The 21,876-nt window shown below is 40.7% G+C and overlaps 1 protein-coding gene across 3 annotated transcripts in view; it reads right to left on the bottom strand.

The window, feature by feature from the left end:
* Positions 1 to 1,273: 1,273 nt before the first annotated feature.
* LOC139416424 (potassium voltage-gated channel subfamily KQT member 2-like) overlaps positions 1,274 to 21,876 on the bottom strand; it is a 45,694-nt gene continuing 25,091 nt past the window's right edge. The window contains exons 11-17 of one of the 3 annotated variants that reach the window (XM_071165022.1): positions 20,744 to 20,800; positions 19,396 to 19,586; positions 11,306 to 11,353; positions 9,915 to 10,017; positions 9,521 to 9,652; positions 4,525 to 4,642; positions 2,978 to 4,015 (exon numbers count right to left, since the gene is read on the bottom strand). In XM_071165022.1, coding sequence (XP_071021123.1) covers positions 3,164 to 4,015; positions 4,525 to 4,642; positions 9,521 to 9,652; positions 9,915 to 10,017; positions 11,306 to 11,353; positions 19,396 to 19,586; positions 20,744 to 20,800 — 1,501 coding nt within the window. In that variant the 3' untranslated portion in view covers positions 2,978 to 3,163. Of the gene's footprint in view, positions 4,016 to 4,524; positions 4,643 to 9,520; positions 9,653 to 9,914; positions 10,018 to 11,305; positions 11,354 to 19,395; positions 19,587 to 20,743; positions 20,801 to 21,876 lie in introns of all 3 variants that reach the window. The other 2 variants (XM_071165024.1, XM_071165025.1) reach the window with 2 other exon arrangements.

The raw sequence follows: 21,876 nt of genomic DNA, 5'->3' as shown, positions 1-21,876 counted from the left end.
GAGGACTTGATCGCCCTCTAGTGATATTTGGTTATCATTACACCATTCTGGTTCTATGGCTTGTTGAAGCCAGGAATTGAAAACAAAAATTATTGTTTCATTATGAAGTGAAACTAATGAAACAGAGCAATATTCAGTTTGGATTCTGACCTATGGTCATTGGTGACCCTCATCCTTTAGGGTAGCCTAGTGGTTAGAGCGTTGGACTAGTAACCGAAAGGTTGCAAGTTCATATCCCCGAGCTGACAAGGTACAAATCTGTCGTTCTGCCCCTGAACAGGCAGTTAACCCACTGTTCCTAGGCCGTCATTGAAAATAAGAATTTGTTCTTAACTGACTTGCCTAGTTAAATAAAGGTAAAATAAAAAAATAACTGAAAGAATCCTCCTCAACACAATCCCAGTGATGTACAACGTTTATTTTTGTCAACGCAGGTACATAACTACAGATATTACAGATGTAAAAGCTGTGGTAATTTCTTTGGGTTGTAACATTCCGGCAAGCATATATTTGGACAAATAACATTGCTCTTTTATCTATAGTTGTGAACAGTGCCTAGTATGGTGGTACTGAGACTGCAGTATTTTGGCTTCATGTAATGGCATAGACAGAAAAGGCAAAAGGGTGGTTCTGACAGTAACATTTATGTCTCAGTTGGGGAAAGTAATTAAGGCTTTGATGATGGACCTCTGATGCTACTAAACATATTGACAATGCTTGACTGCTTATTTTGACCTTATTCTTTTTAAATTGCATTTCTAGTTCTGCTCTCTTTTCTTCATTTGAATTATGAACATGAAACTGAATAACAACATAGAAAACGTGTGAGTTAAAGTGCATTGGGGTTACATTCAAATGTATGTTTTTCTTCGGGTCTCATTCAGTGCCATGAAATTATAACTAGCAACTACTAAAGTCTGCATATTCTTTGAATGAATCTGATAATGTCCCTGAAAAAAGAAACATTTGCAAGCAAGACTGCATTTACAGAAATGTTCCAAATTCTTAGCGCCATTACATACACTACCGTTCAAAAGTTTGGGGTCACTTAGAAATCTCGTTTTTGGAGAAAAAAAACGGTACACCAGTCTCAATGTCAACAATGAAGAGGCGACTCCAGGATGCTGGCCTTGTAGGCAGAGTTCCTCTGTCCAGTGTGTGTACATTTGCCAACCTTAATATTACATTTTTATTGGCCAGTCTGAGATAAGGCTTTATCTTTTCAACTCTGCCTAGAAGGCCAGCATCCTGGAGTCGCCTCTTCACTGTTGACGTTGAGACTGGTGTTTTGCGGGTACTATTTAATGTAGCTGCCAGTTGAGGACTTGTGAGGCGTCTGTTTCTCAAACCAGACACTCTAACGTACTTGTCCTTTTGCTCAGTTGTGCACCGGGGCTGTCCAATCCTCTTTCAATTCTGGTTAGAGACAGTTCGCGTTGTTCTGTGAAGGGAGTAGTACACATCATTGTACGAGATCTTCAGTTTCTTGGCAATTTCTCGCATGGAATATCTTTAATTTCTCAGAACAAGAATAGACTGACGAGTTTCAGAAGAAAGTTATTTGTTTCTGGCCATTTTGAGTCTGTAATCGAACCCATAAATGCTGATGCTCCAGATACTCAACTAGTCTAAAGAAGCCCAGTTTTATTGCCTCTTTAATCAGGACAACAGTTTTCAGCTTTGCAAAAGGGTTTTCTAATGATCAACTAGCCTTTTAAAATTATAAACATGGATTAGCTAACACAACCATTGGAACACAGGTGTGATGGTTGCTGATAATGGCCCTCTGTACACCTATGTAGATATTCCATAAAAATAAAACAAATCTGCCGTTTCCAGCTACAATAGTCATTTACACCATTAACAAAGTCTACGCTGTATTTCTGATCAATTTTATGTTATTTTAAATGGACAAAAAAAGTGATTTTCTTTCAAAAACAAGGACATTTCTAAGTGACCCCAAAATGTTGAACGGCAGTGTATATATTTAGGTTGAAGTCAATAATGCAATGTTGCTTGGTTTTATTTTCCTGTTCTGCCCACTTTCTGTCGATCATCTGTGGAATGGTTGAGGAAATGGTTGAGGAATGTAATTTAGTTTGGTTCCTACTTGCCACAGTCATACACATCCTATCTAAAGCAACTATTCTGTTGTACATGCGATGCAGTTCATTTATTATTATTTTCGTGCAGTTTTTTTTTATTAAGAAATTGACTTGACATATTTAACAGACACCACCAGTGAGATATTATTGATGAAAACTCAAAAGTAGAAAGCCTACCTACTAGCTTGTGTCTCAGTTCTACAACTCCTCCTCTTAAAAATCATGTCATGTGAATCTTGTCATCTCGCTCTGTCACCGTGCGGTTAAATAAGAGTGTAGAACTGTACGTTGTGTATTACTCTGCAGAACTCATTTAAGGCATGCGTTTCCAGGAGTCAGCACAGTGTTTAATAAGACCATACGCTTAAGAAGGGTTGTGCAGCGGCATCTACAGTATTCTCTATTTGTTTGCGATAATGTTTTCTACCAAGGACAACAGTACATAAACCACAGCACACAACCCATCAGCACATTACAGTTTGGCTTTTAGAATTATACTGAATTTGCCGCAAAAATTCATGATTAAATCATATACTAATGCCACTGATTTAACTGAGCGCCATATTCAGAATGAAAACTATTAGCAACAATTCAATTCTAATAAAATGTCATACTGGAATAAAACCAACAAGGCAGTGATCATTTTCGAAGGCTCAGCATAACCTAAACATACAGTAGGTGACTTGTACTGTAGGTATAGCCGACTGATGGGCTACTGTACTGACATATCTTCCAATATCCCCCCACATTTTTTGGTCCAGAGAAATCACTGAGTGTTCAGAAAGCGCAGTAGATATTAATCTTTTAACTTAAAATCGGCTTCAGTTCACATGAAAAGCATCAACTCAAGCATTTGGGTGATTGGACACCCTATCTAAAACAACTCTGAATACCTCAATGGTCATACACATACAATCACACAAGACAGATTCAATTGGGCCATTTTTTGTTTGTGAAAGTTTCAGTGACAAGCGTTAACATATGCAATCTTCTTGATCCTCCCCTCATATCTCAATCCATCCCAGCTCATACTAGGGGCCAGTTATTCTGATCCTAGCCTACTTGAGAGGTGGCCAGATTCTGTCTCCATACCCCCCTGCCCCCTCACCGCTGAAGGAGAGGGGCGAGGGGCCGCCAGGGGTGTACAGGTCTGAGTCTGTGTCTGATTCACCCTCAGCAATGAAGGGTCTAACCCTGGCGCAGAGAGATGCCCCTGTTTCTGCAGCCACCCCATTGAAGAACGACGCCCCAAAGAAGTCCTCCTTGGCCTGGGAGATGCTGAACCCACTGAAGGAGCGCTCCAGCTCCTCGTGGTCCACTGATGGGATGGACAGGGACGTGTCACTCTCCGCGGTGGGCAGCGGGGCCACGTCTGGCTGACGCCTCTGCCTCCTGTTGCGCTTCCTGCCCTGGGAGGAGCCCTCCCGGCTACTGCTCCCTCCTGCCCCGGAGGATGAGCGCTCGTGGATGGGTGGGGGAGGGGGTGGCAGGCGGAACAGAGAGGGGGAGTGCTCTCCGCTGCCCCCCCCTATAGGTGAGGGGCTGTTGGCCACACTGCTGTTCCAGGCGGGCTGGCTGAGAGGGTGCTGCAGCTGGTGCTCCCAGGAGGTGCAGGGGCGGCTGCGGCTGCCGGAGGGCGTGCCCAAAGACCTGGGCTCCGGGGAGCACTTCTTCCTCTCCACGGAGCGGAGGACCTCGGCAGCGGAGCAGCTCTTCTCCTTCTTCTCCTCCTCTTTCACCGTCTTTTCCTCCTCCTGCTTCTCCTCCTTGCAATCCTCGGGGCTAATGTAAGGGGGTGCAGGGTAGGCTTCCTTTGAGTTGAAATAGGCCTCTGTCTCAGAGCGCGGGATGCCCATGCGCTGTACGTACACGTTGACCAGGAAATCCAGCTTTCTGTCCATGGAGCCCACCTGCAGGAAGAGAGAGAGTCCCATAGAATCTCTGCATGTGTAGTGTAGCACGGCACTCCCCATAGACACTGATCTTAGGTCAGTTGGGCCTTTCACACCCAAACGGTTTGGGTTAGGATTTGGGGAGTGTAATCAGATTACAAACCACAAAGATGAACGGCTAAAAGCAATGGGTTAGAATCACCTGCTTTGGGGAGGGGAGGGTAATCTGATCCTAGATCTTAGATCAGAATACACACCACAGAGATGAATGGCTAAAAGCAGCAGGTTAGAATCACCTGCTGGTTGTCGACAAACTGTGGCGATTCAACATGTTGCATTGTCAGGAAAATGAACAGAAAATGATGGCCGATGTTCAGGTCAGAGGCGACAGGTGTCAGAACGGCCACCCCCCTGCTTCTAACTGTTCGTTGACACGGTGTGTTTTGTCTCTAAGGGCATTTCTACCAAGAGCCGGGACTGTTTAGGACAAAGAGGCTGAGATAAGGTCAGAGGAACACATGGCTTACCCGTTTCTCCACTTTCATCATACGTCCCATCATGCTGGGGTCCACCTCCTCTTTCTCCCCGTCACCGCCACCTTTGGCACCTTTATCTGGAGGACCTTTACCAACAATCTGGTCCACTCTGGCATTTAGAGAAAGCGATATCGAGGATAAAGCTATTGCTTTGATTCAGAGAGTCAAAGAGATGTGTTTTTAGCAAAAGGAAACATTATAGAGTAGACTAACTTCACAATTTACTAATCCCCCTCTGGATTAGTGAAGCAGGTGTATAAAATTAGAAAGGTAAGACAAAACTAGAATCATGTCGGTGAAGTTAGAGATTGGTCTTTTTAGAGTGCATATGGAATTGGTGCTGAAGAATGATCATGTTCTTTGACGCTGAAAATGGTGAGTTCCACGCCTCAACAATTATTGATGGGAAAAAACGACAACTATGAAAATGAGGAGACAACGTGGCATGCTTCACTATGTTTCAGGCTTCATTTCCACAGCTTCCTAACAGGGGAGCTCTCCCTCTTTCTCCGATACAAAAGCAGCCGTGTCAAACTCCTGTTGTGTAAGGCTACATGACTCAGCCCATTGCCTGTGCGTGTGTGCTATTGGCCTTTTCTTCAGAAAGAATGAGACACTGATTTCCAATGGAAATAACATATTGAAGGCCATGAAATGAGCAATTCAGCGACCATTTTAAACTTTTGAAAATGCCCTGCTGATTCACTTCTTAATGACATTCAGAATGAAAAGATCTATATAACTGTATTGCTATCACATGAACACTATTGAAGCGTCCAGGTATAATGCTTTATAACTTGTTTAAAGCATGTTCAAGCCTTTGATAATGTCTTCTATCAAGGTTTGTAATATGTTATGTCTCTTTATGGATAAATACTTAAACTGTCTCAAACAGGCTCTCATTTAGTCCGTATCATTATGAGATGAATACAGTAAGAGATTATAAAGGGTAGGGTCATACTAGCTCATGACAAGTCGTACAATACATTGTAATGGCATCATAATGCATTTTGCCCGGATGCTTTAAGTAAAGTATTACCACTATCACTATAAACTATGAGCAACATTTCCCCCACAACAATATCCACAAACGTTACGAAAGAAGAGCGTGAGGGATTGCTCAATCTACTACTTCTGTTTTTTTTGTGTCTTACTAGACTGCAAATCCACTCAGATGTCGACTGTCTAAAGACATGGTTCGGTCTATCGGGCTTTAGTTGGAGTGATACAATGAGCTGTCAAGTAGCCAGAGTTACAAAAGGGTTGTTATTCATCTAAATAAATACATTTGATGGCACTTTACTAGAGCCCCAATTGACGTAAAGACGTGTAGCAGAGTGACCTAATACCGGTCATAACAGGACATGATAACCCACTACACAATTATGGCACAATTATGTGCCAGAATTGTGTGAGTCAGTAACCTAGGACCTTCTGTAGACTTCTTATGGCGAGGAGGAGATTGGCCAGGAGGCCACACAATCATATCTACCCTGGCAAGGCACATAGAGAAGATGTGAGCGCAACGCAAAATGAAGCAACACATGGGAATCTGACCAAATACATGGACAAATAAGTCAAAATATATTAGCTTCTCAAACACTTTGCAGCTACCATGGTTATTTATGTCAAACATAGATCTAACATTTGTTACTTTCTCACAGTTGTGTGACTGGGTTGTCGAGAGAAATAAAGAACCACGTTAGCTATGAAATATTGGTTGTTGTTTTAACAGAAATTTACACAGGCCCTACAGTTTCATTGTTGGAATAGATGTACATATGTGTTGGACATGTATCATCTAATCAAAACAAATGTGGTAGTTATTTGAGGGAGAAAAATATATTAAATCGACATTTCCCTTGACTTGTTAAATACTGTTCAAGTGAATTAAGTTGTTTGTAAGCTATGAAACATCACATAAATGTGTCCGTCATCGGGATACGTGCCAGAAGAAGGCATAGCACACATAGGGGTGGATGTTAGTTTAGTGATCATCACAACATGCATGTGTCCAGTGACACAACAAATATACAGTGACAAAACCGTGTCAAATCTACAGTGCCTTGCGAAAGTATTCGGCCCCCTTGAACTTTGCGGCCTTTTGCCACATTTCAGGCTTCAAACATAAAGATATAAAACTGTATTTTTTTGTGAAGAATCAACAACAAGTGGGACACAATCATGAAGTGGAACGACATTTATTGGATATTTAAAACTTTTTTAACAAATCAAAAACTGAAAAATTGGGCGTGCAAAATTATTCAGCCCCTTTACTTTCAGTGCAGCAAACTCTCTCCAGAGGTTCAGTGAGGATCTCTGAATGATCCAATGTTGACCTAAATGACTAATGATGATAAATACAATCCACCTGTGTGTAATCAAGTCTCCGTATAAATGCACCTGCACTGTGATAGTCTCAGAGGTCCGTTAAAAGCGCAGAGAGCATCATGAAGAACAAGGAACACACCAGGCAGGTCCGAGATACTGTTGTGAAGAAGTTTAAAGCTGGATTTGGATACAAAAAGATTTCCCAAGCTTTAAACATCCCAAGGAGCACTGTGCAAGCGATAATATTGAAATGGAAGGAGTATCAGACCACTGCAAATCTACCAAGACCTGGCCGTCCCTCTAAACTTTCAGCTCATACAAGGAGAAGACTGATCAGAGATGCAGCCAAGAGGCCCATGATCACTCTGGATGAACTGCAGAGATCTACAGCTGAGGTGGGAGACTCTGTCCATAGGACAACAATCAGTCGTATATTGCACAAATCTGGCCTTTATGGAAGAGTGGCAAGAAGAAAGCCATTTCTTAAAGATATCCATAAAAAGTGTTGTTTAAAGTTTGCCACAAGCCACCTGGGAGACACACCAAACATGTGGAAGAAGGTGCTCTGGTCAGATGAAACCAAAATTGAACTTTTTGGCAACAATGCAAAACGTTATGTTTGGCGTAAAAGTAACACAGCTGAACACACCATCCCCACTGTCAAACATGGTGGTGGCAGCATCATGGTTTGGGCCTGCTTTTCTTCAGCAGGGACAGGGAAGATGGTTAAAATTGATGGGAAGATGGATGGAGCCAAATACAGGACCATTCTGGAAGAAAACCTGATGGAGTCTGCAAAAGACCTGAGACTGGGACGGAGATTTGTCTTCCAACAAGACAATGATCCAAAACATAAAGCAAAATCTACAATGGAATGGTTCAAAAATAAACATATCCAGGTGTTAGAATGGCCAAGTCAAAGTCCAGACCTGAATCCAATCGAGAATCTGTGGAAAGAACTGAAAACTGCTGTTCACAAATGCTCTCCATCCAACCTCACTGAGCTCGAGCTGTTTTGCAAGGAGGAATGGGAAAAAATTTCAGTCTCTCGATGTGAAAAACTGATAGAGACATACCCGAAGCGACTTACAGCTGTAATCGCAGCAAAAGGTGGCGCTACAAAGTATTAACTTAAGGGGGCTGAATAATTTTGCACGCCCAATTTTTCAGTTTTTGATTTGTTAAAAAAGTTTGAAATATCCAATAAATGTCGTTCCACTTCATGATTGTGTCCCACTTGTTGTTGATTCTTCACAAAAAAATACAGTTTTATATCTTTATGTTTGAAGCCTGAAATGTGGCAAAAGGTCGCAAAGTTCAAGGGGGCCGAATACTTTCGCAAGGCACTGTATGCTCTACATTTCTATCTGCAATAGTCCACCAGACTGAATAAGCCTGGACAATTAAGGCAGGGCTATTCAATTACGGTCCAAGAAGGGCAAAACATTTCTGGTTTCCCTTTTCAGAGTGGATGCGTTGCAACATTTTCTGAACGCCTCTTTTTCGATAGATAAACAACTGAAGCTTCTGCGCATGTGCAGGATTTGTATGGCTGCCTAGAGGATACACTGCCGAATTTCAATGCTGAATTGAGAATGGTGCTTGTTCAAGTAAGTTAGATCAAAGCAGAATCCATGTCTGCATGATCACATAATTATTCATTCATATTCGACATAACATAACTGAATATAATAGCATAATGTAAGACGAAAAACACCACCTCATTTCTTGTGAGATTTTAGGATGATTATTTTTCAAACATTTTGCGCAGCATGCCCCACTAGGCAATATACAGTATGTGCTTGGATTAAACACAGGTAGGCTACAGTTTGTTAAATTATTTCACTGTACATAATACAAAAACACTGGAGCTTAGGCCTGTATCATTCAAGAAAAATACCAAAATGCATATTCCCATGAAATTGATTGAGATCAAAGGGTTGGCATGCAGAAGCTGCATGGACATTTCACTGGTAAAACTGGAAGAATTATCATTCACAATTGACGGTGAGTAAAATGGAAAATATAGAGTGATGGGGAGGGTGAGCACACACAATTGTGCGTAAAGTAGAGGTAAAGAAACATATGTGCAGAACATAATGGGTGGGGGGGCGGAACGGGGCGGTTACCATTGGTAGCGTAGCCTTCCATTTTTTCCTTCTAATCAAGGACTAATTCAGACCTGGGACACGAGGTACGTAATGTCTCAGGCCAATCAATGACAAATATGTATCATTTAACTACCAGGCTAGAAATACTCCTGGCAGAACTTTGGCACTCCAGGGCTGGTAATTGAATTGCCGAGGTGAAGAGTGGCAGCTGTCAATGTGTGTCTACTGATGAAAAACCTGGTGGGTCTGTCGATGTTTGAGGTTCAAATAGTAGAATACTTTTTTCTTCTACATAGTAGAAATAGTATTTTAGTTTACTTTCTAATACTTTGAGTGTTTATTGAGCTAACCTTCCGTGCCAGATGGGTGGGTTTGCACATTGATCCTATTGTGCCAGACATGCTCAAACAAACACAGCTAAGCTAGTATTAAGAACAAAATAATCACTGTTCGAACACAAGTCTGTTTTGAGGTACAATAGATGTGAGCTGTGCTGGGAAAGGGTGTGTGACGATCGGTGAATGAAAGAATGGGGGAGGTCTTGCCTGGACTGTAGTTGCTTAATCCGACTCAGCATGTCCAAGTGGCCTGCGGAGTACTGCTCTATCACATCCATCACGTCGTATGGCCGTAGGCTCTCCTTAAACCTCCTCTTTGACACCAGAAACCTCATGATGCTGAAGCAGACATTTAGGAAAAAGAAAACAGAAATATGTCTTTTTCAAAACAAAAGCAGCTGTTGACACACTTTAGTATGGTAATCATTCAGAAGAATAGAATCAGATTTTCTATCAAATGTATTAATCAAATTATACTGCGTGCATGTTCATAAACAGGCCAACTGCCTTTAAAAATCAGAGGAACTCATTTCTAAAGTGCTAGTTTCTGCACAAGACACTGGGTTCTTCTGGTATGAAGTGAATATAAATCCTCTCTTACATTATTGCCCTAATTGTGACCTTCAACCCAGGAGATAAATCTTGAAGGAATTCACAGTTGCAGTTTTTATCATCCCCAACGTCCTCCCCGGGGAGGCAAGCCTCTATGGAGCAAAGACAAGGACACCACATCAACCACAATGTCAAAGCTTCAACCACCGGCTCCCATACATACTGTAACACCGTTATTGTGTCCAGATTAAGTCAAGCAAAGTTGGTGCATAGCCGTTAGCATCAACAGTGCAGTTCAGAGCTTCCAAGCCAGTGTGGAATGTTGGCACTGTTAGCATACCATAGCATTGGTGGAATTCAACGGTATTGATTTGTGAAACAACAACAAAAAGACTGAATGCAGGAATTGAGGGATCTACTACCGAACAGAGGCAGTTTAAGTCAAGAATGCTTTCTGATGAGGTCCCCTCCGTCCACCACCAATGACTCCACAGCCATGCATTACGTTACACTGCTAGCAAAACAGGCTCTCTAGTCATCTCAATAGAAATTTCAAGCTAACTAGGCTAACAATCAGACTATTTAAGTCCTTTTGGTGTTGGTCTGTACTGTGGTGCATACTGATTACAGTACATGCTGGTCTATATTTGGATAGAGTACATTGTTAAAAGGGTCCAGGAAAAAATTAGGAGATGAAATTAAGGTTTCTTCATGCATGTTAAATCAGGAACAAGCTGACCGCACTACTTTTAGAATTATTTACAAGTTACCTCTAGGTTATACTTGTTGGTAACACTTAACTTGAACCCTCTGTCATACAGGCAACTTAACTCGATGATAATTGACTTATGAGTTGTCATAAGCAGTCATAACAACTATAGCATAGCAATAATTCCTATGGACAGAGGATTTAAGTTGGCAAAGTTCAGCAAATTTGGACATGCATGGTTTCCAGGCGCACTGTCATTTGTAAACGTGTATATAAACAAATGCGCTGTGCTTTTGCTTCTTCCCTACAGCCAACCAATAAAACATAATTAGTTCTTACTTATTAACCCCTCAATTGCTGCAAAGAAAAGGAGAGGAGAGATATACAATAATGGCATAAACAAAATGAAAGGCATTTTATAAAACAATGCCAAAACAACACGTGAACCCACGTATGGAATCCTCAGTAAATTGTCATGTATGGGTACAGTACATGAAGGAAAGTCATAAGACGGCAAATGTTAAGCCATTAAAATCTTCACTATGACATTGTTTCAATGATAGGTCTATAGTATCATACAATGCATAGGCATAATGTGAAAAAAAAGCGATGCAATCTAAGTGTTAAGATGTTAGTTACAACTTATCATTTGATTAAGAGACTGATGTAGAATGTTCTCGTCATAAATATCAGTTAGCTAGTAAATACTAAAGGCCAGGGCTGTATCTAACCTGGAGAACTCTTCAGTCCAAAGTCTTCATCCTGCATTTCAATCAGCACTTTAACGTGCATGCCGCAGAGGAGAACAAACACAACTCATGAGGATCAGCTTGGTCATTCAATGTATACAGTTCCAGTCAAAAGTTTGGACACTCCTACTCATTCCAGGGTTTTTCTTTCTTTTTTACAACTTTCTAGGATAATAGTGAAGGCATCAAAACTATGAAATAACACATATGGAATCATGTGTTAAACAAAGCAAAACATATTTTAGATTTGAGATTCTTCAAAGTAGCCACCAATTGCCTTGATGACAGCTTTGAACACTGTTGGCATTCTCTCAACCAGCTTCATGAGCTAGTCACCTGAAATGCATTTCAATTAACAGTTGTGGAATTTCTTTCCTTCTAAATGCGTTTGAGACAATCACTTGCGTTGTGACAAGGTAGGGGTGGTATACAGAAGATTGCCCTATTTGGTAAAAGACTAAGTCCATATTATGGCAAGAACAGCTCAAATAAGCAAAGAGAAACAACAGTCCATCAGTACTTTAGACATAAAGGTCAGTCAATACAGAACATTTCAAGAACTTTGAAAGTTTCTTCAAGTGCAGTCGCAAAAACCATCAAGCATTATGATGAAACTGGCTCTCATGAGGAAGACCCAGAGTTACCTCTGCTGCAGAGGATAAGTTCATTGGAGTTAACTGCACTTCAGATTGCAGCCCAAATAAATGCTTCACAGAGTTCAAGTAACAGACACATCTTGCCGTGAAATATTCCATTAAAGTGAGAGAGACTTTGTCATTTCTTCAAACAATCATCTTTATTCAATATCGATTAATTATTGCAATAATGAAACCGTCGACCCCACACTCCGAAGTGTGTTGCCGAGTGCTTAACTAATAATGAATAAACAGATGATACAGTGCCTTGCGAAAGTATTCGGCCCCCTTGAACTTTGCAACCTTTTGCCACATTTCAGGCTTCAAACATAAAGATATAAAACTGTATTTTTTTGTGAAGAATCAACAACAAGTGGGACACAATCATGAAGTGGAACAACATTTATTGGCTATTTCTAACTTTTTTAACAACTCAAAAACTGAAAAATTGGGCGTGCAAAATTATTCAGCCCCCTTAAGTTAATACTTTGTAGCGCCACCTTTTGCTGCGATTACAGCTGTAAGTCGCTTGGGGTATGTCTCTATCAGTTTTGCACATCACATCCTCCTTGCAAAACAGCTCGAGCTCAGTGAGGTTGGATGGAGAGCATTTGTGAACAGCAGTTTTCAGTTCTTTCCACAGATTCTCGATTGGATTCAGGTCTGGACTTTGACTTGGCCATTCTAACGCCTGGATATGTTTATTTTTGAACCATTCCATTGTAGATTTTGCTTTATGTTTTGGATCATTGTCTTGTTGGAAGACAAATCTCCGTCCCAGTCTCAGGTCTTTTGCAGACTCCATCAGGTTTTCTTCCAGAATGGTCCTGTATTTGGCTCCATCCATCTTCCCATCAATTTTAACCATCTTCACTGTCCCTGCTGAAGAAAAGCAGGCCCAAACCATGATGCTGCCACCACCATGTTTGACAGTGGGGATGGTGTGTTCAAGGTGATGAGCTGTGTTGCTTTTACACCATTGCATTGTTGCCAAAAAGTTCAATTTTGGTTTCATCTGACCAGAGCACCTTCTTCCACATGTTTGGTGTGTCTTCCAGGTGGCTTGTGGCAAACTTTAAACGACACTTTTTATGGATATCTTTAAGAAATGGCTTTCTTCTTGCCACTCTTCCATAAAGGCCAGATTTGTGCAATATACGACATGATTGTTGTCCTATGGACAGAGTCTCCCACCTCAGCTGTAGATCTCTGCAGTTCATCCAGAGTGATCATGGGCCTCTTGGCTGCATCTCTGATCAGTCTTCTCCTTGTATGAGCTGAAAGTTTAGAGGGACGGCCAGGTCTTGGTAGATTTGCAGTGGTCTGATACTCCTTCCATTTCACTATTATCGCTTGCACAGTGCTCCTTGGGATGTTTAAAGCTTGGGAAATCTTTTTGTATCCAAATCCGGCTTTAAACTTCTTCACAACAGTATCTCGGACCTGCCTGGTGTGTTCCTTGTTGTCCTCATGAGACCTCTGAGACTATCACAATGCAGGTGCATTTATACGGAGACTTGATTACACACAGGTGGATTGTATTTATCATCATTAGTCATTTGGGTCAACATTGGATCATTCAGAGATCCTCACTGAACTTCTGGAAAGAGTTTGCTGCACTGAAAGTAAAGGGGCTGAATAATTTTGCACGCCCAATTTTTCAGTTTTTGATTTGTTAAAAAAGTTTGAAATATCCAATAAATGTCGTTCCACTTCATGATTGTGTCCCACTTGTTGTTGATTCTTCACAAAAAAATACAGTTTTATATCTTTATGTTTGAAGCCTGAAATGTGGCAAAAGGTCGCAAAGTTCAAGGGGGCCGAATACTTTCGCAAGGCACTGTATATAGGACCTAAAAATGCTTGGTCAGCGCTGGTTACAGTACTCCCATAAGCCACCTTGGTTATCTACACGGGATGTTGTTTTACCCCCAACCCGGCTTAGTTTTTTCCCAGATGCCAGGAAGATGAGACAATGAGAGATTGTTATATACTCCTTCACACTATCTCCATCTCGTGTCACACACACCACATAGTCTATGAAATTCAAACTTTAGGTTTTTAATCACCAAGTCATTGTCAGCTCAAGATATCTCCAGCAAAACCCATTTCCTTGACCATATGCCCAGACCAACAGCAGGAAGCTAGAGTGGAAACCATCTCTTTACAGAAACACAGAATTAAACAGAATAGAATCATCTTCCTATGTGTTAAGTATTAATTGCTAGCTATTAATATCAAACAAATTAGGTAAATACGCAATTTTTCTATCACAATCGCAACAGGAGTCTACGTGATTCAATGTCGAATTGCTGCTAAGAAACCACCAATAATAAGAAAAGACTTGCTTGGGCCAAGAAACATGAACAATGGACATTAGACCGGTGGCAATCGGTCCTTTGGTCTGATGAGTCCAAATTCGAGATGTTTGGTTCCAACAAGCAGTGTCTTTGTGAGACGCAGAGCAGGTAAAACTGTCTGTGATTTATTTAGAATTCAAGGCACACTTAACTAGCATGGCTACCACAGCATTCTCCAGCGATACGCCATCCCATCATCTGGTTTGTGCTTAGTGGGACTATCATTTGTTTTTCAACAGGACAATTCCCCAACATACCTCCAGGCATGTAAGGGCTATTTGACCAAGAAGGAGAGTGATGGAGTGCTGCATCAGATGACCTGGCCTTCACAATCACCTGACCTGAACCAATTGAGATGGTTTGGGATGAGTTGGATCGCAGAGTGAAGGAAAAGCGGCCAAAAAGTGCTCAGCATATGTGTGAACTCCTTCAAGACTGTTGGAAAAGCATTCCAGGTGAAGCTGGTTGAGAGAATGCCAAGAGTGTGCAAACCTGTCGTCAAGGCAAAGGGTGGCTACTTAAACAAATCAAAATATATTTTAGATTCTTCAAACACTTTTCGTTTACTACATTATTCCATATATATATATAATTTAATAGTTGGTGTCTTCACTATTATTCTACAATGCAGAAAATAGTCAAAATAAAGAAAATCCCTTGAATGAGTAGGTGTCCACACTTTTGACTGGTACTAATATATTTATATAAATATATATATACATATATATAAATATATATATATACACATATACACATATATATAAATATATATATATATATATAAATAAATATATACATACATACATATATATAAATACATATATATAAATACATATATATAAATATATATACACATATATATAAATATATATATAAATATATATCACCTCTTCAAATTAGTGGATTCAGCTAGTTCAGCCACACCTGATGCTGACAGGTGTATAAAATAAAGCACACAGCCATGCAATCTCCACAGCCAAACATTGACAGTAGAATGGCCTTACTGAAGAGCTCACTGACTTTCAACGTGGCACCATCATAGGTTGCCACCTTTCCGATAAGTCAGTTCGTCAAATTTCTGCCCTGCTAGAGCTGCCCAAGGTCAACTGTAAGTGCTGTAATATTGTGAAGTGTAAATGTCTAGGAGCATAAATGGCTCAGCAGCAAAGTGGTAGGCCACACAAGTTCACAGAACGAGATAGGCGAGTGCTGAAGCACGTAAAAATCATCTGTCCTCGGTTGCAACGCTCACTACACAGTTCCAAACTGCTACTGGAAGCAACGTCAGCAAAGTAACTGTTCATCAGGAGCCAAGTGTTGGCCTGAGTGGTGTGAAAAGTTAGACGAACAGGTGTCCACATACTTTTGGCTGCATAATGTCCGTTATTCCAGAGGAATATCCTGTAATATCCTACAGGAACATCCTGTAATTCTTCATTTTTAATAAATTGAAAGTTATTTTTATTTATTTTATTTGACCTTTATTTAACTAGGCAAGTCAGTTAAGAACAAATTCTTATTTTCAATGACGTCCTAGGAACAGTGGGTTAACTGCCTGTTCAGGGGCAGAACGACAGATTTTGTACCTTGTCAGCTTGGGGGTTTGAACTTCCGATTACTAGTCCAACAGTCTAACCACTAGGCTACCCTGCCTCCCCATGTCCGGAGGCTGAAGGTTTTTTTCTAGGTGTGGCGATATTTCAACAAGTCCAGGCGATAACATTGCTACACTAATAACAGGAGCAATGTTTCCAAGTTTCGAAACCATACCAAACCATATTCGGTATAGTGTCACCATAAAATTAGAATTGAGGAAGTGTGATTTTAATCATTACGATATTCTTCTGATCCGCAGCAGACATCCTAAATTCTCTAGCTCTTCTTCAGATGAGCTAAACAGTCAACTTGCACTTGAGATGTGTTTTAAAGGCTGAAAAAGTGAACTTTCCAAAGGTTCAGGTCAGTTGAATACTGCTTTGCCATCTAGTACATATACATATGAGATGAGTAACGTAGGGTATGTAAACATTATATTAAGTGGTATTGTTTAAAGTGGCTAGTAATAAAATTTTTTTTACATCAATTTCCATTATTAATGTGGCTGGAGTTGAGTCAGTATGTTGAACAGGCAGTGGCTCGGGTGGTTGTTGTCCTTGATAATCTTTTTGGCCTTCCTGTGACATCGGGTGGTGTTGGTGTCCTGGAGGGCAGGTAGTTTGCCCCCGGTGATGCGTTGTGCAGACCTCACTACCCTCTGGAGAGCCTTACGGTTGTGGGCGGAGCAGTTGCCGTACCAGGCGTTGATACAGCCCGACAGGATGCTCTCGATTGTGCATCTGTAGAAGTTTGTGAGTGCTTTTGGTGACAAGCCAAAATGGGAAAAAAATATGGTACTTTTTGGAGAAATGTCCTCTGGTCTGATGAAACAAAAATAGAACTGTTTGGCCATAATGATAATGCAAACCGAAGAACACCATCCCTACCATGAAGCACGGGGGTGGCAGCATCATGTTGTGGGGGTGCTTTGCTGCAGGAGGGACTGGTGCACTTCACAAAATAGATAGCATCATGAAGGAGGAAAACTATGTGGATATATTGAAGCAACATCTCAAGACATCAGTCAGGAAGTTAAAGCTTGGTCGCAAATGGGTCTTCCAAATGGACAATGACCCCAAGCATACTTCCAAAGTTGTGGCAAAATGGCTTAAGGACAACAATGTCAAGATATTGGAGTGACATCACAAAGCCCTGACCTCAAACCTATAGAAAATGTGTGCGTAGAACTGAAAAAGTATTTGCAAGCAAGGAGGCCGACAAACCTGACTCAGTTACACCAGCTGACAGGAGGAATGGGCCAAAATTCACCCAACTTATTGTGGGAAGCTTGTGGAAGGCTACCCGAAATGTTTGACCCAAGTTAAACAATTTAAAAGGCAATGCTACCAAATACTAATTGAGTGTATGTAAACTTCTGACCCACTGGGAATGTGATGAAAGAAATAAAAGCTGAAATAAATAACTCTCTACTATTATTCTGACATCTCACATTCTTAAAATAATGTGGTGATCCTAACTGACGGAAGACAGGGAATTTTTACTAGGATTAAATGTCAGGAATTATGAAAAACAGTTTAAATGTATTTGGCTAAGGTGTATGTAAACTTACGACTTCAACTGTATACATAGGCTATGCGCAGCACTTCGTTCAATTTATCAAATAACTTATTGTTTTCTTCCTCAAATCGTGATCAACACCTGTCAAACGCAGACATTTCTCTCAAAACACAGGGATGTCGATTCGCACGGGGATAGTATTGCCAGAGGAGTTCGCCAAAAAACAGTAGGTTATTCTGGCTGGAAATGTAAAAATTAAGACATGACAGATTGGGACAGGACTAAAATTACAGGTGGTGTTTGTGCTCGTTCACATACTTACATTACAAACCCACCCCCAGTAAAACAAACCCTGTTTAAATAAGGCTTAAGATGTTTGGTGTAGTATTTCTCATGTGAAAAACATTGCATGAAAACAAGTCGTCTCTCATTGAATGACAACAATCACTTCATTGAAGAATCCTGTCCATAGTTCCCACTTCTACTAGGAGTAGTATCGTTGACCAACCACCGACGAACGGGCATTGACATTGGCAACCTTACTCGCAACCTTACTCTGCATCCCATCTGCATTGTCTGACTGCAACATTAGTGCATCTTCCAGACACTAGACCGTAATTAAAGATGCATGCTGGGATCTTAAGCACTTACTGAATTAATTGAAATTAGTAAACTATCACATGAATTGCAACAAGTAACATATGGATGACGTAGTACACAATTGTGCACAATTTTCAGGGAACCATTTTTGGCTTGTGAGCACTACTTTCAAAACTTCTGGCTGAAATTATACAAAAGTTCTGGAGTATCACTTTAATGAAGTGCCATTGGCACATCCCTTAAAGACTACAGTTGGCACGCTGGGTGACAGCTGGCATGGGGCCACAGAGTAAAACGTCCTTGCACATCCTCTGAACTCCAAGTTGAGGACATACAGTAGAGCTAACGACAACAAACAGAAGGTTGTCCAGTAGATAACTATAGTCAAACAGAATGCTAGTCAGATAGATAGTCAAACTGATGTCTAGCTCGGGAGGTAGCTAGTGAACCTGAAAGCTGTACAGGTAGATACAATAGTAGTTCAACAGAATGCTAGCCAGGTATACAGTAGCTAGTCAAACAGATTGCTAGTCCGATACCGTAGATAGAAAACAGTATGGCTTTCAGGCAGATAGTCAAAGTCAAAATGCTAGTCAAGTAGCTAGAATGCTTGCCAGGTAGACAGCTGGTCAAACAGAATGCTAGTCAGGTAGACAAAGATAAGCAAATTGGTATTCCATTAGATGTCTAATCAAACAGAATGCTAGTCATGAAGACAACTATTTTTACAGAATGGTATTCAGTTAGATGAATAGTCAAACAGAAATGCTAGTCATGTAGACAACTAGTTTCACAGAATGTATTTAGGTACATGTCTAGTCAAACAGAATGGTAGGCAGGTAGTAGCTTGTCCAACAGAACGCTAGCGCTTGTCAAAGAATGTTAGCAAATAAAATTCACAGGTTCACTTGCTCACAATGGTTAAACACATTCATTGGACGATTGATCTAGGGGTTAGGCCTAATTAGCTAGGCAGATAGCGTATTTTCAAATATAATACTGGTCAAGAAGATAGCTTATTATCTTCTTGACTTGCATTATATTTCAAAATATGTTGTCAAGAAGATAATAAGCTATTTGACTATATATTTTCTTGCCTAGCATTATATTTGGTATCTGCCAAGCTAATTAGGTCCAACTCCTTGGACTATCATCCAATGAATGTGTCATACCATTGTGAGCATATGCACTGTTTTCTTTGTCTTTTGCATATCTGACAGCGTACTGTACTGCATAGCCTACTTTGCAACAGTGTAATGTCTATATAGGAATATTACAATATTGTTACTATCTAAAGAAGATAAGCTAATCACACAGAATACTTAGTCATATAACCAGTGGTGCAGATTTAGAATCTCCTCACCCTCTGAGTTTTGGCGCGAGGTGCTGCCCCTGGCACGGAAAGCATGCATGGCCCCTTGGGCCCGGTCAGCGAAGCTCCAGCTCGGCCCTCCCTCTGCCCCGTCTTCAGGCCCAGGGGACTGGGACCTCCCTGTGGCCCCAGCCATCTTGGAAGGACTAGGATGCACCTTGTCCTTTAGACTAGGCTTCCGGCTACAGGGACCGGTGAAGGAAATACAGAACGGAGTGAGAGGGAGATAGATATGTATGGATGATGCATCTTTTGCTGTGATGTAAGGATAATCCATGTGGGTTTGAGTTCCCATGGTGATATGACTCATGTGCATACTGTGCAGTATAAGAGCAATATAGGGCTGTGTCGAACAAGAGTTACTTTAGACATATTGTCTAGGCTGTGTTCACTATGTCTAGTTCAAGTATCATATGGGTAGGGAAACTAAAATAGCTTGGCAGTGTCAATGTGTCAACAAGTAGTTAAATAATCAAGAATACATTTTAGTCAACTTTAGTAATGATGTGGGCTTGACTATGTTGGCTATTCTCACTCATAAATATAGCATGTTAACATGGAGCCACTTACTGTATATCTATACCTGCTTATACATAAAGTAGTAATGTGATGCGAGCATAGTGTGATGTCTGAGATATGTCTGTGCGATTAAAGGTCTTACCTCTTACGGTAACTTAAAATGAGGCAATGTCCTACAGCGGAAGGAGCCTTTTCCGTGTGCACATAGTCGAGCATTCGGTCAGGCAAGCAGCAGAAGCAACAAGCAAGCATGCATGGGAAGCACAGTGATAGGCCTCGAAAAGAAAAAGAAGGGTTGTCATCTCTATGCAAAAAAGTAATCAGGTCATGCAGACAGGGTTAACCATCATGTCTCCCACTGTACTGTATGTGGGAATCATTTCAAAGGAAATGCTTGTTAGATACCAACGTAAAAGGCATGTTGTTTTCTTGCTTTTCAACAAAAGTTGTCAAAGGGATGACTAAGCAAAAAGCCAACAAGCGGGAAAAAAAACTGCATAAGAGAAACAACAAATCAATGCTCTGTCACAAAAAACTAAGACGTACATCTGTATTTTCTAGGAAGCTGTTCAGGTAAATGTGCTTTTTTACTTCAAAGAAAAAGTGAATGTCTATATGCTATGTGGATAATTTAATGTTACATTTGACTGATTCTCAATAGCTGAGGGGGATTAAAAAGAGTCAGCTAGTCATGTGCTTCATCTACTCAGCTGAACATGTGTCAAAAGTGGGAAAATATAAGAACAGATAGGAAAGTAAGGACAGGTATATAGAGACTTAAATACTTGCAGTGCAGATGTTAGTATCTGTGCAACAGTACCTATAGGTTCTCGGGCAGCACCCACAAAGCATGTCGTCTTTGTGTGAATGGTCAATACTGGACATTGGAGAGCGAGATAGTGGAATGGTGGGCAGTAGAGGAGACACAAAAGATAACAGTGATGGAGGATTTAAGTGCATCTGAAAAATGAAGTGGCTGGCCTTGTAATGGTCAGTAAGAGGATGATATGATGCAAGAATGAGCAATGGTAGAAGATGAGGAATGGTTGAAGACTTAGAACATATTCTAAGTACTTTGGTTAATCAGAAAATAATGGGAGAAAAAAAAACTGTTTGGAATGATATGACGAATCGGTTATCATTTTATAACAGTGGGGCCTTACACAATAACACAGGCCAACATACTGCATTATTAATGCAAGACCAGGAAAACAGGAAAATATACTTACTTAATAAAACTAAGAATTTGTAATGGTAAAGCGAGCGTTGAGCCTTTTCCTTTCCAATGATGTTTACACGTTTAGGTTGCACCTTGCATCACATACTGTAAATGTAACACCCTCTACTTGTTTCCAATAGGATTTGTATTTATTTGTTCAAGGAACAGAAACAGAACCTGGATCAAAAGTGATCCATACCTTTCTGGAAAATAAACATTGCAAGAATATTTTTTTGTCCCACAAAAAAAAACGCAACAAAGTGCATATGCAAAGCCCTCTGTCAATCAGAAACAGTAGGCAGAAATATCTACAGTCCACACCACAGCATTGGCTGTTAAATGTAATCGTTCTACAAATCGCAAAGACATGGCCTTACAGTGACCCATTATGAAATTCATATATGTTACTGGGTCACTAAGGCCATGTTCTCTATGCCGATGGGGTAATTAACACATTTCAAATGTTGATCTTGGGAAAGGACCTAGAATTGTGGATAAAAGCTTAATGTTGGCAGTGAGGGCAAAGTGAGCTTAGCTAGGGCAGTGGTTCCCAAACTGTCAGGGGCGCGGGGGTCCCCACCCCCTCAAAGAAATATATCTATAAATAGATAGATCAAAAATATATATAGAGTACCAGTCAAAAGTTTGTACACACCTACTCATTCATGGGTTTTTCTTTATTTGTACTATGTTCTACAGCAGAATAACTATGAAGTAACACATATGGAATCATG

Source organism: Oncorhynchus clarkii, chromosome 9, assembly GCF_045791955.1.
Source record: "Oncorhynchus clarkii lewisi isolate Uvic-CL-2024 chromosome 9, UVic_Ocla_1.0, whole genome shotgun sequence".
Lineage (NCBI taxonomy): Eukaryota > Metazoa > Chordata > Actinopteri > Salmoniformes > Salmonidae > Oncorhynchus > Oncorhynchus clarkii.
Note: the sequence above shows the minus strand (reverse complement) of the source record. Positions and strands in the feature narration are given on the sequence as shown.